Below are 21,798 nucleotides of genomic sequence, written 5' to 3' on the forward strand. Positions count from 1 at the left end.
GCAAACTCCTCAAGATGGGTGGTGACCATGGTGGCCATTTAGAAGTCGGCCATCTTGGATACAACTTTTGTTTTTTCAATAGGAAGAGGGCCATGTGACACATCAAACTTATTGGTAATGTCACAAGAAAAACAATGGTGGGCTTGGTTTCAACGTAACTTTATTCTTTCATGAGTTATTTACAAGTTTCTGACCACTTATAAAATATTTTATAACACATATGTGTTCAATGTGCTGCCGATTGCGTTGGATTGTCAATGCAACCCTCTTCTCCCACTCTTCACACACTGATAGCAACACCGCAGGAGAAATGCCAGCACAGGCATCCAGTATCCGTAGTTTCAGGTGCTGCACATCTCGTATCTTCACACCATAGACAATTGCCTTCAGATGACCCCAAAGATAAAAGTCTAAGGGGGTCAGATCGGGGGACCTTGGGGGCCATTCAACTGGCCCACGACGACCAATCCACGTTCCAGGAAACTGTTCATCTAGGAATGCTCGGACCTGGCACCCATAATGTGGTGGTGCACCATCTTGCTGGAAAAACTCAGGGAACGTGCCAGCTTCAGTGCATAAAGAGGGAAACACATCATCATGTAGCAATTTCAAATATCCAGTGGCCTTGAGGTTTCCATTGATGAAGAATGGACCCACTATCGTTGTACCCCATATACCACACCAAACCATCACTTTTGTTGTTCCAGCAGTCTTGGAGGGATCCATCCAATGTGGGTTAGTGTCAGGCCAATAGCGGTGGTTTTGTTTGTTAACTTCACCATTCACATAAAAGTTTGCCTCATCACTGAACAAAATCTTCTGAGTGAACTGAGGGTCCTGTTCCAATTTTTGTTTTGCCCATTCTGCAAATTCTGTGCACCGATCTGGGTCATCCTCGTTGAGATGCTGCAGTAGCTGGAGTTTGTAAGGGTGCCATTTGTGAGTAGCTAATATCCGCCGAAGGGATGTTTGATTAATGCCACTCTCCAGTGACATGCGGCGAGTGCTACGCTGTGGGCTCTGGCTGAATGAAGCTAGGACAGCCACTGATGTTTCTTCATTAGTGAAAGTTTTCTTGCGTCCACATTTTGGCAAATCCAACACTGAACCAGTTTCACGAAACTTAGCAAGCAGTTTGCTAACTGTAGCATGGGAGATGGGTGGTCTCGTAGGGTGTCGTGCATTGAAATCTGCTGCAATGACCCGGTTACTGCGTTCACCAGATATCAACACAATTTCGATCCGCTCCTCACGTGTTAACCTCTTTGACATGTCAATGGCTGTGAACAAAGAGAAACTTGTAAATAACTCATGAAAGAATAAAGTTACGTTGAAACCAAGCACACCATAAGTTTGATGTGTCACATGGTCCTCTTCCTATTGAAAAAACAAAAGTTGTATCCAAGATGGCCGACTTCTAAATGGCCACCATGGTCACCACCCATCTTGAGGAGTTTGCCCCCTCACATATACTAATGTGCCACAAACAAGACTTTGATATCACCAACCATTCCCATGTTATTACAGTGTATCCGTATAAATGGCCCACCCTGTAGAACACAGAAAGTGAAAAGTACCAGGCGATAAAACAAAAAGTCAGAATACCCCTGAGAGCACATTTCAAGTTTCAGTTAATGAGCAATGACAGATGAACAAGTGCAGATATTTTGTGTAAATACATCTTTCTGTAAAAGTACCACAAATCCAACTTAAACACTGTGATGTATTTCACTGTATCCAATGAACTCTGCCACATGCACACAATAGAAAACACAGTGGCTGAGGTTACAACTTCTGAGCAAAAAGTAATATTAGTGTCAAAAAATAAGCCTGTTTTAATAACTACAACAACTTTAATAATTCTAGTTACATGGCAGAATCAGACACAAATAAAAGCGTCTCATCAGCTGAGATCATCTTCCGTTAAAACCAGAAAAACAGGAAAGGAGCTTTTTCAAATCTTTGCAGAGGGAAATTCTCCCTTCCCCCCAGCATTACAAATTTCCACAGAATCTTTTACATATTTCTGGTTTAGTCTCTTGTAGAGCAATTTCCAGAACATTCATTATGTTTTCCCTCTTCAGGTCTTCTTCTTCTTAGCCTTTGGTATGACAGGAGGTGGCTCGATGTTGAGCTCTCGCCGGAGGTCCTCGAGGCTCTGCTCCCAGCGCCTCTCGTAGAAGATGCTGAGGACGCAGCGAGCACACCGTCCGTTCTGGAGAGCCCACGGGCCCAAAGATGTAAAGAGTGACTGTAAACGACTGGGAGAAGGAGGAAGAAGGAAGATGAGAGCGTCATATAACAATAATGAGGAAACCTGGCCAATAAACAACAAAGTCCCCTGATACTGAGGAAGTTCACAGGTATTAAATGAGGAAGACTTTATATTTGCAGGAAAACAGCCCACATACATTTCATCATCCCACACCCACGCACAATTTAGTCACTTACAGGATTTTACTGCTTCCAGATGTTTTATTTTGGACTTTTTACACTGTATCCACTAAATCTGAGTACAAAAGGACTTCTGATCATCTCGATTAGTTTCTCCATTGTGCTGAACTGAAAGTGAAGAACTGTTATAAAGACGAGGCGGTCATTCGGTGATGACAGTAAATGCAAGTTTGGCTTCTGGGTAACTGAGATGGTTTATTGCTTTTTATTTCAAGAAACAATGACACGTCAAATTCTCCAGAAATGGACTTAGATGGATTTACATACACTACATTGCCAAAAGTATTCACTCGTCTACTTTCACAAGCATATGAACTTGAGTAACATCCCATTCTTAATCCATGGGGTTTAACATATTGGCCCACCCTTTGCACCTATAACAGCAGAGTGCATGCTTAGGTACTTGATTTTATTCACCTGCTGCCATGGAAGTGATCAGAACACCTGAAAATGATTTGGATTTGGGAGTGAACACTTTTGTCTACAATCTAACATTCACTTCCATCTCCACTTGGAGAGTGGTCCGGGTTTTCACTTCTCCCTCTGGCTCCCTTTTTATTCTCATATTTCACGAGAACAACTGATTACAACATTGAATTCCTTCCTGTTGAGCTTGCTGTTCCCCTTTTAGAACAATATTTATCTGATCTTTAATAGCTGGATTTCTTTCTCTCTCTCTTTTTTTTTTAAGCTAGATTTCTGTTGCAGGAAGAGAGCTGACTTAAAGTCTGGGTTAGTTACCAAGGTAACAGATGCTCTGGTGGGGTTTTTCACTGAGCCCTGAGTTTCTCTCTGACTCTTCCCCTCTTGCTGAGGCAGCTCTGATTTCATTTCCTTTAATATGAAAGCCATCCACAGAGCGCATCGATGTTCATGCTGAAGTTCCAGTTAAATATAAATTCTTTAGCCTTTAATGTGACCGATTTGTTATTAAATAGTAATGGATGTAGAGCACAGCTTTATATTTGTATCATTAGTTATTATTAATCTCTGGCTTTCTTCGGTGTGTCATTCCTAACTGAAAGCAGCAGATGCCTGGTTCTCCTGGAGGTTTACTTCTGTTAAAAGGGAGTTTTTCTTTCATCCTGTTAGTCATTGGTGGGAAATCTTGTTGTTTTTTTCTCTGTGTTATTGTAGGGTCTTTACCTTAAAACATAAAGCACACTGAGGTGACTGTTGTTCTGATTTGGCGCTTTATAAATGAAACTGAATTGAATCGAAATACTGCATTAAAATGGAGAATCCTGGCATCAGAGCTCCACTGATGATGTCACATTTTTTCATAAGCTGCACAAAAATGTAATCATATAAGGAGTTTAGTTCTAAACTCAACATTATTGCTGCTTTTTGAAACAGACGTCAGCCTGTAATCAGACTCAACCCAGCACTTACAGAAATTTCAGCAAGTCAGTCAAACTGTAACTCTCCTGTTATCCCAACTATACCTTGCATTTAGCCGTAGTGGCCCTAGCACAGCTCCAAGAGCACACATGGGAAGCCCGGTCTGAGTAGCTTCAAACCATTTCACAGCGACTTCACCTGAACGGAAGACACAGAAAAGGACACAAACATGCAAATTAAAGATTAAATTAGGAGAAAGAAAAGGAGAAGTTGTCAGCCAACAGTGTATTAAAATAACTTCTGTGTGAACCCTATTTCTCAGAGTTTTTGGCAGGTTTATTCTGATATAGAATTGGTCAAATAGGAGATGCCTGCAAAACTGAAAACTCAGGTCAACACTTTATATCAAATGGACTTAAAATGTATGTTTAGAGATTTGTAGGTTTGTAGAGACAACTGGATGAGAAAACTTGGGAGCGAAGAAATGAAGTTCAAATCTTTTTGCTGTAAAACTGGAAACATTTGTTCAGGCATGCACAGAATAACTCTCACTGACATACAATTAGGTATGCACTATATAAAGACAATGCATGGCTTGGCTGTGAAGTTTCTATAAATAAACCTTTACTTTGATAAAAGTAAATGTCAGAAAATAGCATTTTCAGATTACACAGAACTCGACTCACCCAGCATGTTAGTGGGCATGCCCAGTAAGGTGTGCAGCAAGTCGTGGACCTCTCTGTATCTCTGCATGACATAAGCTAGCTCCTCGTTGTCCACGAACTTCACGTCTGCTCTTGAGTCAGGAGTCACATCCTGAGGGAAAAATTCAAAAACGGAAGAAGGAAGGAAGCGTGTTTATACCAAACAATAAGTGTTTACAAATGCACAAAAAAACAAGTATATATGCACATCACATCAGCAAATACTCACATTGTCCTCCAGAAATCTGAGGTATTCCCTCCCAAAGGAGCCGTCAGGCAGCGAAGCCATCTTTGTCAGATCGAGCGTAGACAGCCGGATCCTCGGCCTTTCTCTGCAAGATCAAATCAAATAAGAATAAAGCGCAACACTAATTCCAAAAAAGCTGTGATGCTGTGTAAAATATAAATAAAAACTAATGCAATGCAAGCTTAACCATATAGAATGTTTAAACTGTGAAAAACTGAAACCAGCTGCTGGACTTTTGGATTCCAGCTGCTCAGCAGTCCTGGGTCTTCTTTGTCATATTTTCACTTTAGCATCGTCTTGCTTTCAGGCCTTCCCTGAAAAAGACATCATCTGGATGGGAGCGTATATTGCTCTAAAATCTGTATATACCTTTCAGTTGCTTGATGTTACCTCTCCAGATGTGCACTGTTGCACTCCCATACCATTAGAGAGAGATGCAGGCGCTGATAACAAATTGAATAGTCGCTCTCCTCTTTAGTCTTGCAGCATCCATGTTTTCGCCCCAAAGATTCTAAATTTGGATTTTTCTGACTACAGAACTGTCTTTGTCTTTGCCTCGATCCACTTTAAATGGATAGCTTAGAGAAGACAGCAGGGTTCCTGCCAGGGTCCAAAAACACCAGAAATGTAGTACTAATTTTGGCCTTGCCTATGTGCACAGAGATTTCTCCAGATTCTCCAACTAAACTGTTGATGATGAGCAACTCAAAGTTTTCACAATTTTACACTGAGGAACATTAATTCTGAAACTGTTCAATGACTTGTAGATGCAGTTTTCTGCAGATTGATGAACCTGACCATCTTTACTTCTGAGGAATGCTGCTTCTTAAAGATGCTCTTTTTATACCCAGTCAGGTTCCTGCCATCAAATTATAAAAATGATACATTTTCTCTGTTTAAACATTTAATTTGTTGTCTATGTTCTATTGTGAATAAACTACGGGTTTATCAGATTTGCACATCACACCATTGTGGTGTTTTGTTTTTTTTTACATTTTAAACAGCGTCCTTCGAAGACAGGACACATATTTTTAATGTGCCCGAAGCAGAAAGCACTATGACGTTCTGCCACACTGACTCACGTTAGGACAGCGTAGCCTTCAGGGTCATTTCTCATCCTGTCCCTGAGCTTTATGAGTGCTAGGTGTCCCGTTGTCTCCCCCAGGACTGCAACCATGTCTGTAAAGTACCCAGAGTTTCATGAAATCCAAGGGCACCGAGTTCAACATCATGACAGTACAGTGAAAAGTTGACGATATTTTTATTTACAGTAAAGAAACCATGTGTTAATTCTAAACAGGTCACTACTGTTTACTCATCATGGAAGCAATACTCAGAAACTTCACAAACTTTTAATCAGTCTGCTTTAAAGACGGAGCTGGGAAAGACCTCTGTGCCTGTGAAAAATGCATTTTTAAAAAAAAATCCATTTATTTATCAATTTATTTTTGGACATGAATCGATACTAAGCAGTGGATGTCATGAGAAACCTCACTAAATGTCAGCTGACAGGTGTTATGACTCTGTTCCTTCATTGGAGTTTCAGGGTAACTAATATGTGGCTGTAATTTGTATTTAGTCTCATTTTTGTTTCCAAGACATTTTAAGTCACGTACTAAAGGTCTCCAGAGAATAAGCCCTTGAGGATGAATACAAAACGCTTTATCAGTACATGGGAAAAGAAACTAATCAGTGGTATCATTTCTGAAAAATGGAAAACAATCCCACAATCTGAAGCCACATCAAGGTCAGACTTGTTCACATCCCTATCAGTTGGAGACTGGCTGACATCAGTTTTACCAAGAAGCCTGAATTCCTCAAAGTAGCAAAATACCAAAAATACACAGCTTTTTTTATTCTTACATATTTTGTGCTACTTTGTTCTTTTTTGGAGATCGAGAAGACAGTTTGTACAGTGAAAACACTGGCTCAAAAAATACATGTAAATTAAGGTTAGGCTCCGATCTCTGTGATTCAGACACAAAGGCAAAAAAGTTCAAATGTAAATTTTGGCACTAAATTTTATACAGTTAACTCCAAAGCCCCTCAACCCAAAAACAGCTGTGCTTTAAGGTTTATAACTGACCTTGTAAACAGCACTTTGATTAAACATCCTCATCTTAACCGATTTATAGTCCCTAACACACAGAAAGAAAATCAGTGCACACGGAAATGCTCACGTGAGTGTCTCACCATGTCTGTAGGGGTTTTGCAGTGCCGCCACACCTGACCCAATGGACAAGAGAGCTTTTTGAACGGTGGTGGTGGGAATATGTCCAGGGTACAGTCCATCGTAGTGGATGTTTGCAAACTCAGTGCTGCTGCTGTGCAGCTGCTGAACACAAACTACTACGGAAAAGATGGAGTGGTATTAAATGCTGCACTATTCTATAGAGACATATTTATTCTATTGCTGTTATAACAAAAAACAACTAAACCGATTATTGATAGTGGAGTGTCCAAATACCAAAACCTTTATGGCAGGATAAACCATTCAGATCATTTATTTGTAGTAACAGACTGCACTGCACATCAAAGTTATTAGAGTTAACTAAAACTAGAGGGGAAAAAAGAAAAAAGTTTTAATTAAGTAAAATTAAAATAAAAACTAGACTTTTGAAACAGATTAAAACTAAATTAAATGACTTTTTTGAACCTGGAAAACTGACTAAAATTACATTTAAATAAATACAGAGGAAATATCCTCAGTAACTATCTGTTAGTATGGCAAATATTTTATAATAGCTTGGCTGATGAGGCATTGATGGATATGTGTATTGAGACTCTGGATGTCTTGAACAATGTGAATCAACTGCTTTCAAAAGATGTTTTTTTTTTACTTAATTTTTATTAACACTTAAAAAATTAGTCATTCATTGTTATATTACAGTTGTCACATTTACAGTTATGGCGGCAGAATATAGCATTCACAAAATTACTTTTCTATAATAATAATAATAATGCTTAAATATAAATAAATCTAAAAATGAAAATTATAAATAGATAGATGAAGCTAGTGTGTTTCTCTCCCTTCATTGTTCAAATAATGCAAAAATAGGTCTCCGTCTCCTCATAAACAAGTATTTTCGAGATATGTTCCATTAGTTAGAGTTCCCAAATTCTAACTGCAACCACATATGATATGATGGAGGGTTGTGTTTCAGCCATCAGACGAGTTTTTATTGTAATACCTGCACTGATTTTCCTAAAGCTTTCCTCTAATGTGTGGCCTCAATGTAACAAAGATTATAGGGACTAAAAGTAACACTGAAACCTGTAAAATTAAGTATTTTCAAGCAATAAAACCTACCTGAACTTAAAGTGAAAAACTGATTGACGTAAGTGATAAAATCAAAAACTAAAACACAAAACAATAATGACAACAATGTTGGCTCCTTCTGAGAGAAGAAAGCCACAGTCCTGTCTTGTGTATGTGTTTTGGCAGAAACGTGTGCTTAATTTACGTCACATTTTGAGTCTGTACACGCCATGAATGATCTGCATGAGCTACAAGAGCATAGATAGCTCCATAAACACATGGGACACAAAGCTGGAGAACACTTTGATTTATATGAATTATAAATCACTGACATTCAGCACTGTTTGATGACGTGTCAAAAGATCATCCCAGTGTAGTGTATGTGTTGTTCGCCTGCTACAACGTTTTCTTTAAGAGTGATTCGGTAAACAATGATGAACATTTCCCTGACGTTAAGCTAACAGTTGGTTGACATACTGCTAAGTAACGCGTAGCCCTGTGCCTGGTGTATGCTGACAGCAAGGCTCCCACACTACTTCTTTCCTTTATCAACTTACCACCAGGTTTATTTTTAAGAACACTAAGCTGTAACACAGAGGACACCTTCTTAAACTCGTACCTTTAGAAACTGTAAAACAGTGTCGCCGCCGGTTGATCCATCGGAAGGGTATCAGCGGCCACATTCTTTTGCGGTAGTACGCATGCGTGAGTGGAGCACTTGTTTTCGGCTTCGGAGCAGCCCAAACTACGTTGAGAGGGGTGGCTTTGGGCTTTCATATAAAAACCCAGCCGTTACTGCGCCCTCGCTAACAGCAGCTTAAAACTAAGTGCATTTAGTGACACACCCGTCCGTGAATTATGATAAAGAGCGAGTTCTAAGTTGAGTTGCGTTTTCCCCTCGTTGAGAAACACAAGCCAGACTCCAAGGTTAGTCAGTTTGCATGCTGTGAATCCCTTCCTATAACTCACTAGCAATTATCTGTCTGAGTAGGTAAACGTATAAGTCGTAAAAGCAAACACACTTTAATGTTAGCTGTTTGAAGTTCGCAGGTGCTCATTAAAATAATTAAAGTGTTTTTTACGTGCCAAAGTACACAATTGCTTAATAAAAGCAATAGCCCAAACTCTAAAATAATATTTAAAATATTACAGGAGCTAATCTAGTAAAATAGATGCTAAACAGCCTACATCACAGTGGCTAAGCTCTCTGCTACTGAACGCGCTGGCCGGGTTTATATACCGTAGTTTCCGATGGTTACGTGTTATGGGTGTAGCTAAGTTACGAGGTGAAATAGTGTCCGTGGTGGTGACGACTGTAAGATCCACTGACAGTCTTTGCGAACTCGGTGAGTAAACATTCAGGTTTGGGCTTTTGTATGAGAAAGGGTCTGAAGCACCCTGCATTTTCACACTGAACTCGCAGAAGTTCAGCGTTAACACGCAGGGCAACATGGCGAGCTGAGAGGACGAGTCTCCCCAGGAAGAGGATGTTTTTTAGGCTTTGAGCAACGCTGGGTGTAGCTTTAAAGAGCAGCTGTGGTTATTTGTCTGAGACAGAAGCTGAAATGTTGAGACTGAAATTTTGTATTCTTTTTGTTGTTGTTGTTGTTGTTGTTGCTTTATTTCGTTGTTGCTGGCTGTGTTGTTCGTTTCACAGAAAAGTTTATGCTGCTGTACATGACAAAGGTCACTTTTCAAGGTTTAGCTGTACGTAGGCCTCGTGTGTGTTACCTTTTATATAACTTAAATTCTTGTTTCTGATATTTCAATGCACAGTGTTTCATTGTGTGTTTCTCTGACAATTATGACTAGTTTCCACGCGATCCAGTGATCGCGCTGAATTGATGTTGTAATTACAACATTATCCAAACACGAGCTTGCACGCCTTTTCGCTCACAGCAGGTTGCCGCAGCTTTTCAGTTAAGTTTTGTAAGAATGAAGTTAGGCTTGAACTTCTTACGCAATACCAGTAACAGAAAAGTTACTCATGATTTAATGTGAATGGGGTGAGTGGCAGAATTGAATTGCGTTCAAATAAATACACGCGGGAAGAAAGAGCTTCCAAAGAAAAGCAGCGTTTCCTGCCTTAATATGAAATTATTAACAGTGTATTCAAATCATATATTACTATATGTTCTAATTCAGGGTGAGATAAGTAAAACTCTAAAAATAAAGGTTCAACAGAAATCTAGATTTAAAACAAACATATACAAACAAGATGCCAAAGTATTTCATTTTGTTAGAAATTTCTAAGATTTAAGTAACAGTTAAGAGGTTAAATTTATGTGAAGCACAGTTATAAATAAAAATGAAATGAAACTCTAAAAGCTGGATCTTTAGACAGTAAGCTGATCTTGGCTGTAATGTGATTCATCTAAAAAAAAATTCTTGTAGATGAGTTTGTAGGAAGGACACAAAGCTTCTTATTTTTTTTAGCTATGGGTATTTGGATTTACATATATTATGTTTATTTATTTATTGAGTGATGTATTGGAGTTGGATTAACTATTTCCAGTTTCAGTGTTAATACTCCCACTGAAATTAAAACATAGGGGTTTTCCTTGCATCTATCTTTTGATTCAACATCCACTTTCTGTGTGGTCTTACTTCCCCCCATGAAAGTTAGTTGCTTTGTTTGAAAAGGATCTAAATTGGTCTAAGGAAAAATCCACTGAAAACACGATTCAGATATGTTCTGCTTGGAGACCACGTCTGCAAAAAGTTCATTGAAAACTCGTGACCATCAGGAGTGGTGCTGTTTTGTAGACACAATTTGGAATTTACCACTTTATTTCTTTGTGGGGAAAAACCTGAGCTGTTTTGTTGGAATTGCATACACCATTCACATTTAGTTAAACATTAACATTTACTGTATGGGTGTTGTTCTGTTCACCTTAGCACCTGCTTTGACTTAAGAACATAAATGGTTGAATGGTGAGACAGCACTGTTAAGCTGTGTGGCTTTTGCCACATATTACCTTAAGCCTACAAACACCACAAACTTAAACAACCATATTTTCAAGTTTGTGACATGCAAAGGTGCACTTTGTCCACATTCCTTGCAGTTTTCTTTGACATGCAGGCGTGTATTATATATAATTTATACACCTGTAAAACCCACTTACACATGCAGTGGAAATATATGAAATATATCAGTAAGGAAATATATCAGTAAGAGTTGTCATCTGCTGGTTATGGGAAAAACAAACACTAGACATTCCCCACACATTTTTTCATAAGGGAATTTATATATATATATATATATATATATATATATATATATATATATATATATAAAAATAAATAAATAAATAAAATTGCATAATACCGACAGAATAAACATTTACAGAAATTTGTGACAGAAGGGATATTTGCAAAGACAAAATAAGCCCTGGTGCTGTTCTTTATGCAGTGGGTGAAATAGCTGCCACTATATGCTGTGATTTTAGTCTGAGGTAGACAAATGTAGGAAGCGTGAGGTGAACTGTGCCAGATTATTACTGGCAGTGATAAGTGATTAGGAAGCAGACAGTGCATAATATTCTGGTGTCTGTGAACCAGGTGGGGTGAGTTTTCTGCCAGTTGGGCATTTTCTTTATTCACTTTTTTCTTCACAGATTTCAGTCTAAAATGATTTCCTACCATAAAGTACGTTAATGGAAGAATGATTTTAAACAGTTAGAATTAGTGAGGGAAGATGTTGTTTAAATGTAAATGTAAAAAATATGTTTACCATCTTCTGATTGCCAGAATATAACTCTTGATAATTTCTAAGACATACTGAACACAGTTAAAGGAGGTATTTTAACCAAAGACCATGAGGGTTTCCTAAATTTGGTGCCTTAATTTAACCAGGTATAAAATAATATAAAGTATATATATGTGTGTGTGTGTGTGTGTGTGTGTGTGTGTGTGTGTGTGTGTGTGTGTGGAGAGAGGGTGCTGGCAAACCTTTTCCACTTGTAGAATATATATTCAAAAAGGAGCTTCAAGTTAATGCATTTAAAAATTGAATTCATGTAAAGCCCAGATATTGATTGGACATTTTTGCTGGACATTATATTTTAAAATGCAAAGATATTACATGTTGAACAGAATTTAGTTTTGTTTTAAAGTTGAGCTGATTGTGAATTTGATGCCAGCAACATGGTTTGAAAAAGTCAAGACACAAATTGTGTAATCTGGTGAAGCATCAAACATCTAATTGGGGTAATTGGGAAAACAGGCAGCAGTGTAATTGGGTCTTAGTCTTTTAACACGGTTAATGGTAACTTTGACTTAAGTAGCTAATGTTAAAACGATTTTTAAAAGGGTCTGCGTCTTTCTCGTCCTTTAATTTATGCCACTGTGTTTCACTGTACCTTCAGTACCCGCTATTACTTAGTTAAACTTACTCAAATTGAGCACATGGTGGAGCTGTGGCCAGCACCCCTATAAGTGCCATTCCTGTAAGAAACCGTGACTTAAGTGATCTTTTAGTGTTAACGCTTTAAAGCGAGCTTGAAACTGAAACAAAGGTAACAGAAACTATTTGTGGAGGGTGAGAAATGTTGACAGCATTGCAGGAAAAGTATTTAAAGGAAAGACCCAAAATACATGTGCTATGCTGTCTGATGCCTGGCATCATCATCATCGTTTCTGTGAAGTACAAAAGATGTCAGCAAAGCTCGTGTAAATGCTGTGTTTGCATTTCACACCGCATTAAAGTGAGAAATATTTCACTAGTATTTCTCAGTAGAAAGATGCTTATCTGATTATTGTCTGGAAATGCTGTACAACAAAACCAAGTTCTACAGTTTAAAGTTACTCAGCTCTTTGTAAGCAGGGGATTTTTTTTAAACGGGTTTAGATACGTGTTTAAATAGATTAGGTTGTATATCCTGATGCTGCTTCTCTCACAGCTATGTTTATCCCACCAATCACAAGACTTTTTCTGATAACTCAAAAAGAAAAAGTACCTATGTCTTCAAGTCATTTGACTTGCTGATCTTGTTTCAGCCGTTGCAGTGTTAAGCAGGGTTTTCCATATTTTTGAATATTATTACCATGCTTTTCTTTTTTTGTGTGGCATTGCTGGCTGTGCCAAGACTTACACAGTAGCGTGGACAAATATTTCCTCGAGGGTCACACAGATTCTCATGGTGATCTTTTAAATAGTTAAGCTTGCCAGCGGGTAATTCACTGCTAGTTTGAGTTTATATTCCATCTTTGCAGTTAGTTCCTGCCTGGTTGTTGACAGCTGTTTCTCTGTGTTCTCATTAACAGGATATAGCACCAGATTGATGGAGAAGAATGGCCCGTATTTCTTTGGACTGTCCCAACTCTTTACCAGGGATTCCCCTCAGTGTCCTGTCAGTGCCCATGGAAAATAAATATAAATGTCAGCAATGTCTCCAGGTCCTGAGGAAGCCTGTCCAGGCTCAGTGCGGCCACCGCTTCTGTGTACACTGCTTCAAGCAGCTCACCAGGTAGACCGGAGGTCCTTAGACCAAACTGCTTACCCCGCACCTAATGTTTCCTGTCTTCAGCACACCCTTTCCTCATCTTTCCTCAACTCTGGGAGTTTTGTCCAGACAAGATCAGTTATTAATGCAGACTCATGCCCCACATGATGGACCTGTCATACTGATGTTTGTGAATCACAAGGATGTGGTGTTGCTGATTCATTCTAAAGGTCTTCTTTCTAAAACCTTCTTTCTGAGTCATTCACACACTTGTGGATTGTTAATGCATGAGGTGTATTTGTAATGAATACCCAATCCAGTGTTTTCATTGCCTTATGTATTCAAATTCATTACAGAGTAATCGTAAAGAATATTAACAAAAACTAATACATGAGGAAAAACGCTGGATTTGTATTGAATATTCACTACAAGTACAAAGAGGTGTCACACCAACGTATTTGTAACGAGTATTTGTGATGTGTATTCGTTACAGATACATACATGGATACACTAATTCATTTCTAGTTGATGTCCGTTTCAGTTATGTGTTATCTAATGTTTAATGAAAGTATAATTAAACAAAATGTGACAGAAAATGTGGAATTTTACCTTTTTTTTTTCTTTTTTTTTAAACCGGCAGACTCTTTGTTAATTCCCCAAACATTTAAACAACAGTAACACAAGTGATTGTGAAATGTGTGGATTTCGCATGTGATTTGTCCGAGTGCTTTTATTTGTTTCAAAATAACCAGATCATGTACGTTATAAATTCACCATGTGATGTGTCGCACCCACACGTGCCCTTTGTTTATGCTTGTGTGTGTGTTTTGGTTATTCATTTAATCGCCTTCAAACTTGCTAAAGCAACTTTTTTTTGTTTTTAGTTCTTTTTTTTTTCTTCTTGTCCCACTGATATGATGCTTACAAGCTTCTTTTCATTTCCCTTGTATTGATTAAACGTTCCTCTGCTCGAGCTGTGATCCACACTGGTCAGCAGTTGCTGCAGTTTTGGATCAGCAGGAAATTGTTGCTGACTGTTGGCGTTGAGCCGCTGCTTTTACAGTAAAGTCACAAACCTGTCTTGTTTGGTAGTTCTGGCCCAAAGCCATGTGAAGCCTGCCGTCAAGAGGAGATATACGAGGAACCCATTTCCATTCTAAACAGCAGTGAGGTAAGCCTTTATATGTATTCAGGTTTCAAACCCACTGTCTTTGTTATGCTAGGAGTAGTCAGCATGTGATTACTGCCCTTTAGAGGAAAAAATATGACTGCAATCTGGCGGGGGTTTCCCTAACCACACAATGCATCAATGCATCCTACTCTTGTCTGCTTTCTTTTAAGAGCATTGAAGGCTTTATGAGTTCACTGATCTCTTTGTTTTTGCCCTCTCCCCCCACCCCCCACCTCACAGGCTTTCCCAGACAATGCAGCAGGCCGAGAAATAGCAAGCCTGCCAGCCAGGTGTTTGAACCAGGGCTGTAACTGGACTGGATCTATTAAAGAGTATGAGGTAAAGTATGAAATCTGTCTTTTCCTGTGGCATGGGCATTGCTGCCTTTTACCTGGGTGTAGGTTTACACTACCAAAAAAGAGCCTTGTCAGTATTTATTAATCTATGTGAGAGGGTAATCTGACCTATAATCTGCGTTCCCGGGTCACTGTGTTCCCTGAAAAAAGCTCAGCTTTCATAGCACGCTCTGTACTATGTGCTGCGTTGCTGCAAACAGGAAGTGAAACTTAACAGGCGGCTGGAAAGTCCCAGCCTCTCCTCATTTATCAACAAAAGCTCAGTGGAAAGTACCAGAATGGAACAACCCTGTTGAGCTTAGCGTGACTGGGTTACTGACCATTAAACTATAGAGCTGTTAAGGAAACTGCTTGTATTCATTCAGTTTAGCAGAAACCCAGATTTCATTGAACACAGACTGGAGTTTGTAAAAATGCATGAAAGACACGTGAAGTAAATAAAGCTGGTTAGTGTGTGTGCGACTGAGCCTTGTGTGTGTGTGTCTGTCTGCAGCTGTGTTTCTACTGTAAGCATCAGTTTTAGATGAGCTACGTAGTTTGTGTAGTAAGCAGATGGCACCATGATGCTTACACTGTGAAAAGGATGTTTACAACAATTCTTGTCTGTTTGTGGTTTTAACTAAGCGTACCAGTGTGACCTAATCTACATCACTTTGTGAGTGTGCATGTATGTGCGCGTGTGTGTGTTTTTCACCTGGGAAATGTTAAAATGATATGCTGTTTAAATGAAAACGCTAGGCGAATGTGTGGGATTTGCACGGATTGGAAATGGAATCCCAAGCACTAGCACGCAGATGAATCTTCCTCTTATTAAAAAAACAATAAAAAAGAAGACACCAAAAGATCAAAACATGCCAACCTCTTATTGTTGCTTCGCAAACTATTATGCTGTGTGATACACCCACTTTGCATATATTTTTGGCCTGGTATCTTAGTCACTGTCACTGTGTGGGAAAAGCTACAAATTGCTAGTCGCACACACCCATAGCGAGGCCTTCTGAAGCTGGGGAAAAAATAGTCACATCAAGGCGTTGGAGTGTTGTGCCGAGGACAGGGATGAGATTAGGAATCTTCTAAATGTGAGTCATTTTTATTGACGCGATCCGGTTCAAGATTTTTGAGCGTAGCAAGTCTGGAAAGTCAGCAGTCAAAGCGAAAAACCGGCTAACGTACCTGAGCTTCTGCTTCTGGGTCTGCAGCGTGCCTTTGGTAGTCATTCTGAAAGACTGCAACTTCCCTGTTGATTAACCCCACCTTAAGCTCCACCCCGTCTGCGTGATTCCCGGTATTTTTAAATGGCGAATACACAGCTTTAAATATATTTCTTTAATTATTCTACTTCCCCTTTTATCTTCTCTTCATTATAATTCTATTTCTATGGTACATTTTCATCCCTTTTTTTTCCTATCAGATGTTTGTGGAGCTCGCTTTTTGTTTAAATTTCGTTTGCTTAGCATGTCATTCGAAAGTAAGAAAAGTGTATATAATGGGGGTTGCAATGAAAAACAAGTAAATATCAAAATAATCTTGATCACAATCGTGTGCGCAATCATAGAACCGTAGTTATCTCTTTCATACTCAAATCAGTGTATTGTGCTTTTACTTTCACTTTTTTTGTCAGTTGGAGGTGTTTTTTTTTTTTTTTTTTTTTTTTTAAAGAACAAAACAAAACAAAAAACACTTGTTTTTCCACATAGAAGCTAAGGATACACCCTGTACCAGAGCAGCTACACCTGCATTTAAACACTTCCTGAAAAGCGGTTATTTATCAGTGATTGGGAAGGGTTTGACCCAACTGTCAGTTTGCTCTTTCACAATGCTGAAAACCTGCTTTACAAGTAACAAACAGGCAGTTCGAAAATAATAACAAATAAAAAATGTCTGTTATTTTCAGGCTCAGCACGAAGGTCGCTGTGAATTCGAGCGGATCCTGTGCGAGGGCTGCCAAACCCTTATCCTTCTCACGGAGAAGGACAGACACAATGAGAGAGAATGCGAGGCAAGAACTCTCAACTGCAAGTACTGCAAAATGACCTTCAACTTCAAAGAGATAAAGGTGGGACATAAAGAGACTACACTAAAATACACTGTTTTTTGTTTTTCTTCTTCTTTGTTGGCATTAATGGACACAAAGTGACGTTCTGCTATACGATGCATTTCAGGCCCATGATGAGATCTGTCTGAAGTTTCCCATGCAATGCAAGGACTGTGGAAAAAAGAAGATACCAAGAGAAAAGGTTAGCGCCGTTACCTTCAATGTAATCTAAGTGGTTTAGGGCAGTCTCCGTATGATACTTAGTTTCTTTTTGACTAGGAGTCCTTCACTTCCACTTTCCTGTTGATGCACTGTTTATAAATGGTCTTTTATCTTTGTTCATTCTGCATTTCAGTTCAATGATCATGTGAAGTCTTGCGCCAAGTCAAAGAGCACGTGTCCATTCAGTGAAGTGGGCTGCAAGTCTATGGTAGGTGCAGTTACATAATCACCAAAACTCCTGTCTTATGTTTTATCGTAGAGGGTTGACCAGTGTGATCGAACTCATTTTTCTCATTTCGATGCTTATTTGTGGTTTAATAAGGAGTCTAAATGTATGTCCTGTACAGTAAGGTAGTAATGTGGCTTATACTTTTCCTGTTGTAAGTAAATTATGAAGTTGAAATCAGATGAAGGAGCTGGCCTGGCTAAAGTCACAGCATCACTGTTTGGTGTTTTTACTGTTCTGTTTTACATCAACATAAGATATGAGTGGCTGCTTTGTGCCTGATGTATGCCGTGAATCTGTGTAGAGCGTATGATGTAGCCTACGTAAGCGGCACACGCTGTTTCCAGTATTTATACCTGTGCAGACTGTGTAGTTATACTGATTATAGGGTTTCAGGAGCGTAGATTTAACACAGAAGTCTAAAACCACTGTTAGAGGTTTAACTTCCAAAAGAGCCAGGGAGTTTCCAACTAAACAAGGCTAATCATCTCCCACCAGCTGCTTTGTATTTGGAGCACAGATAGATGTGAGTTATCTCGTGAAAGCTAGAATATGTTGCACACAGAAAAGATTTCGGCGGGGGTCATTGGATAAATTGGTGTCATTGCAGAGCAGACTTAATGCTATTAAATGCATTTTCTCATCTCCTTCTTCCTAATGTGTTCCCTGAGGTTAGTCACGTGACCCTTTCACATGAGATATTTCGCGCTCTGTGCTTTCGTCAGTAGTTTAAAGTTGGCTGAGCTCAGTTTGGCAAATGTGATGTGATATGGTATTATACCCAAGCACCAATGAGAGCTTAGGCACCTTTGAATCAAACTATCGTGGCAGTTAAGGAGGTGTTTGCTCATGCTGCCAGGAAGCCGTCTAAAAGGTTAGATAAGGCTGTTTCTTCAGTTCTTCTAGAAGCAATCAGCACTACTCAGCAGGCATCTTAAAAGGCCTCCAGACACATACTTAGAGCTATTTTAAGCTTTATCTAAATTGGGTTTACTTTCATTGAGCCAACAGAACAAAAGAAGCTGCATGTAAATACTCAAGTGAAACCTGTTTAAAAATATATAAAACATTCCCCGCTTGCCCCCGCTATCCGGTCTATCCTTCAAGCTTGGGTCCTCTACCGGAGGCCTGGGAGCTTGAGGGTCCTGTGCAGTATCTTAACTGTTCCTAGGACTGCACTCTGTGGACAGAGATCTCCGATGTTGTTCCTGGGAACTGCTGGAGCCACTCGCCTAGTTTGGTAGTCACCACACCTAGAGCTAAATTTGTCCTACTGAAGGCACAAACTGGACACCACAGCTCAAAACTAACTGGTTTGACCTTTGTCTCAATAAAACTTAGACGAGCTCTCCCGTGTTTCTGTGTCAGGTAGAGAACGGGAAGCTCTGTGACCACGAGTTCAACAGTACTATGGAGCACTTGCGTCTGCTGCTGCCTCTGGTGCTGTCAGCGACTCGGGCTCGCTCAGAGGGCTCTGGTGCCGGGGAGTGGCAGGAGGACTCCGGAGTGGGCCTGTACAGGGATCCTAATGAGGGAGCCGGGCCCATGACCTCGGTGCAGTCTGTTGACCTGGAAAAAAAAGTGAGTCTCAGCAGGTTTGATGTCGCTTGTAACCACTCTGTTCATTTGGTGAAATGGGAAAGTAATCATTTGTTGCGTCTTCTTTTTTTTTTCTTTCACCAACAGGTGAACGCTTTAGAAAACATCGTGTGCGTCCTGAACCGCGAGGTGGAGCGCAGTTCTGTTACAATGGAAGCATTCGCACACCAACACCGCTTAGACCAAGAGAAGATTGAAAATCTGTCTAACAAAGTCCGACAGCTGGAGAGGACGCTGACCATGAGAGACTTGCAGCTGTCTGAGACCGAACAGCTGATGCGCGAACTCCAGTTCTGCACCTACGACGGAGTATTCGTCTGGAAAATCTCCGACTTCTCGCGCCGAAGGCAGGATGCCGTGGCTGGTCGAGCGCCTGCAATGTTCTCACCAGGTAGGATGGAAAAACATCACGTGTGGTATGCTTTTAGGTGAGAGGGATTTTTCTGTTTTGTTTTGAGGTCATACAGTTCACATGACATTATCTTCTGGCGTGTAGACGGAGGGGAATTCCACGCCGCTACACCCTTGTTGTTCTTCAGGGAGCGTGCATGGCTCTGCTGATTTCACATGATGCTGTTTTAGGCTCCGTTTCCATTTCTGACCCTTCTTTTTTTTGTTTTTTCCACGCAGCTTTTTACTCCAGCAAATATGGCTACAAAATGTGTCTAAGGTTGTATTTGAATGGTGACGGGACGGGCCGGGGAACGCACCTTTCGCTGTTTTTCGTCGTCATGAGGGGAAAGTGCGACGCCCTGCTCAAGTGGCCGTTCAGTCAGAAGGTGGGGAACCATTTTAATACGTTTACGCACGAAACTCTCAATGAGCGGCACGAAACCAACTCCTCTTCTCTTCTTCTTCCCCGCCAGGTGACTCTGATGCTCTTGGATCAGAACAACAGGGAGCACATCATCGATGCTTTCCGACCAGACGTCAGCTCCTCGTCCTTCCAGCGGCCGATCAGTGAGATGAACATCGCCAGCGGCTGCCCACTCTTCTGCCCGCTGGCCAAACTGGCCGGAAAGAGCCCTTACCTCAGAGATGATACAATTTTCATTAAAGCCATTGTAGACCTGACAGGCTTATAAGGGTGTACTGTGGAAGTAACACCAAAAAACTCTTTGTTTTGTTTTGCTTTGTTTTGTTTTTTTAAAATACAAAAACACAGAAACAAAAATCGAAACCAAATAATGAATCATTTTAATAGTAATATTAATAATAACAGTAATAATAATAATAATAATAATTATATATATATATGACAAAAATACAATGTTATTATCATATAGGTTACTATATTTATATATTATCACATTAAAAGCATCATTAGGATGTCATTACACCTTGAGGGCGTGCGATGTGACATCTGCACTCATTCCGAGGATCCATCTGCAGTGAATCAGTGAATCAGCGGTGAGAGCTGAGAAAAGCTCTCTGAGGAAAAAAGGGTCTGAAGTCATCTGTTATCCTGATGTTACCCTCCTTATATCTGTATTGCATCTTGTAGACGATAATTTATCTCTTATATTATAAGCAGCCTAATATCATAATAGATATAATACACCTTATTTAGCTTTGTGGGAGTGTGTATGTGTGTGTTTTGTTTTTCCCACCACTGTGAGATTATCTCCAGTTACTATTTATTTATGGCTCGAGATAATTAAAGTTAACTAGTTCTAATAAAATGTTTTCGTTTTTACAGGCACATACTTAGACAAATGGGAGATGTGTTTAGTTTTAGCCTGTGTTAGCTCTCATGCAGTATAGGAAAACAACGACCAATGACAACCAAACAAGCACTGATGGAAAGGAATCAAAAATACTAGATTATCAAAGCTCTCGTGTTGATGAGGTCGTGGTGCGTGCACTTGTCACTTAAACGGCTCGATCTGGTAAACATTTTATATCAAATTTTAAATGAATCTAAAGGGGATAAAACGATGATAAAATATGTAGCCTGTTTCAAATAATCCCTTAATACTGTATTACTAAATAATCCTGAAGCATCTACTGTTACACAGAGTAGCAAATATATAAATAAATATATACATGTACACACTTTATTGTATTATGTCAGTGCTACTGCTAACTATAATGCCTGATCAGTTGTACTCATACTGTACTCAATCATATAAAGTTAGTTTTGAATCTTTCACGACTCTGATGACTGGTGATTATTTATAAAGTGTTTTAAGGGATGCTAAAGTACCATTTGACCATAGGTACATTATTAATTTAACCATTTTTTGTGTGTTTCATTTAAGATAAAATTTCACAAAATTCTATTTGATTTTAATTAAAAGTTCATTTAAAGCATAACAATACTATTTCCTTGTTTTATTTTTGTCTTCTTGTTTATGACTTGTTTTTTAATCCTGTTTATACCTAAACATGATTAATTCATTATTAAAAATTAATAATTGTTGGATGTAGCAACGTGAAATGTAGGCACAAGGGTGTAAGCACCACAAATAATTTAAGTCAAACATATCTTGTAAACAAAAAAAAGGGGGTTTTTTTTTAACCACATGTTTTCTTATATTTGTCTTTTTTTTTTTTTTTTCTAAAATAACCACGTGTGAATGTGAAAATCCCCCCCCCCCCCCCCCCCCACACACACACACACACACACACACACAGGAATAACACTACAGGTGATTCCTTTTATGTAAAACTCTGATGCCTTCTCCTAAAACAAACGGATGATGCAAACTAGCAAGGGCGCTAAAGAGAAGAAAAAAAA

The 21,798-nt window shown here is 39.3% G+C and overlaps 2 protein-coding genes across 4 annotated transcripts; one reads left to right on the forward strand and one right to left on the reverse strand.

Annotated features, from left to right (window-relative positions):
* Positions 1–1,833: 1,833 nt before the first annotated feature.
* On the reverse strand, positions 1,834–9,191 carry coq4 (coenzyme Q4 homolog (S. cerevisiae)). Of its 2 annotated transcripts, none has more exons than XM_085279694.1 (7): positions 8,625–9,191; positions 6,940–7,092; positions 5,829–5,925; positions 4,729–4,831; positions 4,482–4,611; positions 3,900–3,993; positions 1,834–2,261 (listed from the first exon to the last, which is right to left on the reverse strand). In XM_085279694.1, exons 1-7 carry the CDS (start codon positions 8,686–8,688, stop codon positions 2,081–2,083), a joined length of 822 nt encoding a protein of 273 aa, XP_085135820.1. In that variant the 5' UTR covers positions 8,689–9,191; the 3' UTR covers positions 1,834–2,080. The 2 variants fall into 2 exon arrangements, with proteins under 2 accessions (XP_085135820.1, XP_085135819.1); XM_085279693.1 differs by having other exon boundaries at positions 6,940–7,095; positions 8,625–9,187.
* traf2b (Tnf receptor-associated factor 2b) lies at positions 8,773–21,213 on the forward strand. 2 transcript variants are annotated; one of them, XM_085279690.1, is made up of 11 exons: positions 8,773–8,932; positions 13,271–13,473; positions 14,542–14,620; positions 14,861–14,959; positions 16,871–17,032; positions 17,139–17,213; positions 17,367–17,441; positions 18,828–19,040; positions 19,146–19,449; positions 19,689–19,837; positions 19,925–21,213. In XM_085279690.1, exons 2-11 carry the CDS (start codon positions 13,298–13,300, stop codon positions 20,141–20,143), a joined length of 1,551 nt encoding a protein of 516 aa, XP_085135816.1. In that variant the 5' UTR covers positions 8,773–8,932; positions 13,271–13,297; the 3' UTR covers positions 20,144–21,213. The 2 variants fall into 2 exon arrangements, with proteins under 2 accessions (XP_085135816.1, XP_085135817.1); XM_085279691.1 differs by lacking the exon at positions 8,773–8,932 and adding an exon at positions 9,245–9,351.
* The last annotated feature ends 585 nt before the right edge of the window (positions 21,214–21,798 follow it).

This window comes from Mchenga conophoros, linkage group LG7 (assembly GCF_057382185.1).
Source record: "Mchenga conophoros isolate Kocher_MC1m ecotype Shallow Benthic linkage group LG7, M_conophoros_male_GT1.1, whole genome shotgun sequence".
NCBI classification, from domain to species: domain Eukaryota; kingdom Metazoa; phylum Chordata; class Actinopteri; order Cichliformes; family Cichlidae; genus Mchenga; species Mchenga conophoros.

Bases quoted from the DNA above. Each gene is read 5' to 3' on its own strand.
- coq4 (XM_085279693.1), bottom strand. From the start codon at position 8,688: ATGTGGCCGCTGATACCCTTCCGATGGATCAACCGGCGGCGACACTGT. The intron at 7,096-8,624 runs GTACGAGTTTAA...TCTTTTCCGTAG, and splicing joins CTGTTTTACAGTTTCTAAAG to TAGTTTGTGTTCAGCAGCTG. The intron at 4,612-4,728 runs GTGAGTATTTGC...TTTTTCCCTCAG, and splicing joins TCAGATTTCTGGAGGACAAT to GATGTGACTCCTGACTCAAG.
- traf2b (XM_085279690.1), top strand. From the start codon at position 13,298: ATGGCCCGTATTTCTTTGGACTGTCCCAACTCTTTACCAGGGATTCCC. The intron at 13,474-14,541 runs GTAGACCGGAGG...CTTGTTTGGTAG, and splicing joins TGCTTCAAGCAGCTCACCAG to TTCTGGCCCAAAGCCATGTG. The intron at 14,621-14,860 runs GTAAGCCTTTAT...CCCACCTCACAG, and splicing joins CCATTCTAAACAGCAGTGAG to GCTTTCCCAGACAATGCAGC.